This window comes from Sceloporus undulatus, chromosome 9 (assembly GCF_019175285.1).
Source record: "Sceloporus undulatus isolate JIND9_A2432 ecotype Alabama chromosome 9, SceUnd_v1.1, whole genome shotgun sequence".
Lineage (NCBI taxonomy): Eukaryota > Metazoa > Chordata > Lepidosauria > Squamata > Phrynosomatidae > Sceloporus > Sceloporus undulatus.
This window is the reverse complement of record NC_056530.1, coordinates 29656992-29659438: the sequence shown is the minus strand read 5'-3', so window position 1 is coordinate 29659438 and position 2447 is coordinate 29656992. Positions and strand designations below refer to the sequence as shown.

The window sequence follows — 2447 nt, the reverse complement described above, 5'->3', positions numbered from 1 at the left end:
GAAACCATACTTGCCCATAGGGAAACATAGGGGAATAATTGCCCATAGAGAAACCATACTTGCCCATAGGGAAACATAGGGGAATAATTGCCCATAGGGAAACCATACTTGCCCATAGAGAATCACTGCAGAATATTTGCCCATAGAAAATCACTGGGGAATACTTGCCCATAGTGAAACCATACTTGCCCATAGGGAAACATAGGGGAATAATTGCCCATAGGGAAACCATACTTGCCCATAGAGAATCACTGCAGAATATTTGCCCATAGAAAATCACTGGGGAATACTTGCCCATAGTGAAACCATACTTGCCCATAGGGAAACATAGGGGAATAGTTGCCCATAGGGAAACCCTACTTGCCCATAGGGAATCACAGGGGTATACATTGTCTTCCCCAGTGATTCCCTATGGGCAAGTATGGTTTCCCTATAGGCAAGTAGTGCCATTTGTTGGTTCACATGCATGGCCAGAGCCACACTCTCTCAGCCTCAGAGGAAGATCAGGGCCATAGAAACCCTTGCTCAGGCTGGAAGTCCCAAATGGATGCCCAGGAACACTAGGCAGAAGAGGATGTGGGGTCGATGGATCAATGGATCCATCGATTGATGTGATGCTAACCTGGCAGTCGTAGAGGAGGGTGAGCTGGGCCAGGATCCATTCCTCCAAGTGGAGCCTCTTGCGGAGCTCCTTGCGGTCATATTTGACTGTGACCCGTCCTTGGCGCCGGACTGGACCTTCCTCCTCCTCCTCTTCCTCTGTGCCCCTGGACTCCGATCCTGGGGGGCTCTGGAAGTAGACCCTGGGGCCTGTCGGAACCGCCATCCCGGGTCAGAACCGGAGTCACCCAAGAAAGGCAAAGGCGGGGAAGGAAACAAAGGGAATCAACTCCTCTGGAGTCTCCTCCTCCTCTTCTTCTTCTCCTCGACCTGGTTCTTTTGGACCCACAAGGACCGAACCGGATCGGAACCAGAGTCAAACCGGAGTCACTCAAGAAAAACAAATAAATGGAAGGAAAAAAATGGGAATAAACTCTTTGGAGTCTCCTCTTCTTTTCCTTGACCTGGTTCTTTTGGACCCACAAGGAGAACTGAATCCAAAAGAACAAGATTGGATCAGAACCAGAGTCAAACCAGTGTCACTCAAAAAAAGCAAATAGCTAGAAGGGAAAAATCCGGGAATCAACTCTTTGGAGTCTCCTCCTTTTCTTCACCCGGTTCTTTTGGACTCCAAAGAACTGAACCGGACCCAAACGAACCGAACCAGACCCAAGGAACCGGACCAGAACCGGAGTCAAACTGGAGTAACCCAAGAAATGCAAACGGGAGGAAGGGATAAAAGTGTAGACAAATTCTTTCTCTTCTCGACTCTGTTCTTTTAGACTCCAAAGAACCGGACCAGACCCAAAAGAACCGAACCTGAGTCCACTTTGTGCGGCGGTCCTCCTTTTTTCCTTGGATCCTGGTTGAAAGGTTGAAAACCCTTGGCTCTTTGTCCTTTTTCTTCCTTCTTCTTTCTTGGTCCCGAACCGAACCGGACCCGAATGCAGAACCGAACCGGGGGAGGAGGAAACCCAACGGGGGAAGGACTGGGCTTTTGTCTTTCCCAGTCAGGGCCCCTTTCCTCCGGAGCCACGTGCGATCCCTTGGCCAGACAAAAGGGGGAAGCTCAGCAGAGGAGCCGGGTGCCAGAACTGGATCAGAACCGGATCAGAACCGCATCCGAACCGGTTGGCTTGGGGACTCACCCAGCCGCTCTGCCTGGGGCCCAATGGCGGAGCTGGATCCCTCCTCCACTGCTGGATCCCCCACCGGTTCCGAACCACTCCGATGATCCCACCACGCCCAGCAAGAAGGGATCCCCGGCAAGGCAAGAAGAAGGATCCCTGCCTGCGCTGGCAATCAATGGCTCTCCTCCTCCTCCTCCCAGGGATCGACTCTCCCAGCAGCAGCTCTCCAAAGTGGGTGGATCCCTCTCTTCTCCGGCAGAAAGCAAGGGAGGGACCCTGAGCAAAGAAAGGAAGGAAGGGAGGAAGAGAGAGAGAGAGAAGGGAAGGAGGAGACTCCAGCCTTTCCATCAGCTGCTTTCACTGTTGCATTCAAGCCTCTCTCTCTCTTGCATTCACGCCCCTTCCTTCCTTCCTTCCTTCCTCACTCTCCTTTTCTCTTTATTTCCTTCCTTCCTTCGTCCTCTCTCTTCTTTTTCTCTTTTTTATTTTCCTTCTTTCATTCTCTCTGTTTATTTTCTTTCTCTTTCTTTCTTCTTTTCTTCCTCACTCTCCCTCTCTCTTTATTTCCTTCCTTCCTTCTCTCTCTCTTTTTCTTTCTTTTTTCTTCCTTCCTTGCTCCCTTCCTTCTCTCTCTTTCTCTCTTTTCTTTCTTGCTTTCTTTCTTTCCTTCCTTCCTTCCTTCGTTCCTTATCTCCCTCTCTTTCTTTCTCTTAACTT

The 2447-nt window shown here is 50.3% G+C and overlaps 1 protein-coding gene across 2 annotated transcripts in view; it reads right to left on the bottom strand.

Moving 5' to 3' along the window:
• Positions 1 to 2094, bottom strand: part of PPP1R14B (protein phosphatase 1 regulatory inhibitor subunit 14B) — an 11018-nt gene extending 8924 nt beyond the window's left edge. Inside the window, exon 1 of one of the 2 annotated variants that reach the window (XM_042439174.1) lies at positions 1749 to 2094. In XM_042439174.1, coding sequence (XP_042295108.1) covers positions 1749 to 2078 — 330 coding nt within the window. In that variant the 5' untranslated portion in view covers positions 2079 to 2094. Of the gene's footprint in view, positions 1 to 622 lie in introns of both variants that reach the window. The other variant, XM_042439175.1, reaches the window with a different exon arrangement.
• Positions 2095 to 2447: the final 353 nt, after the last annotated feature.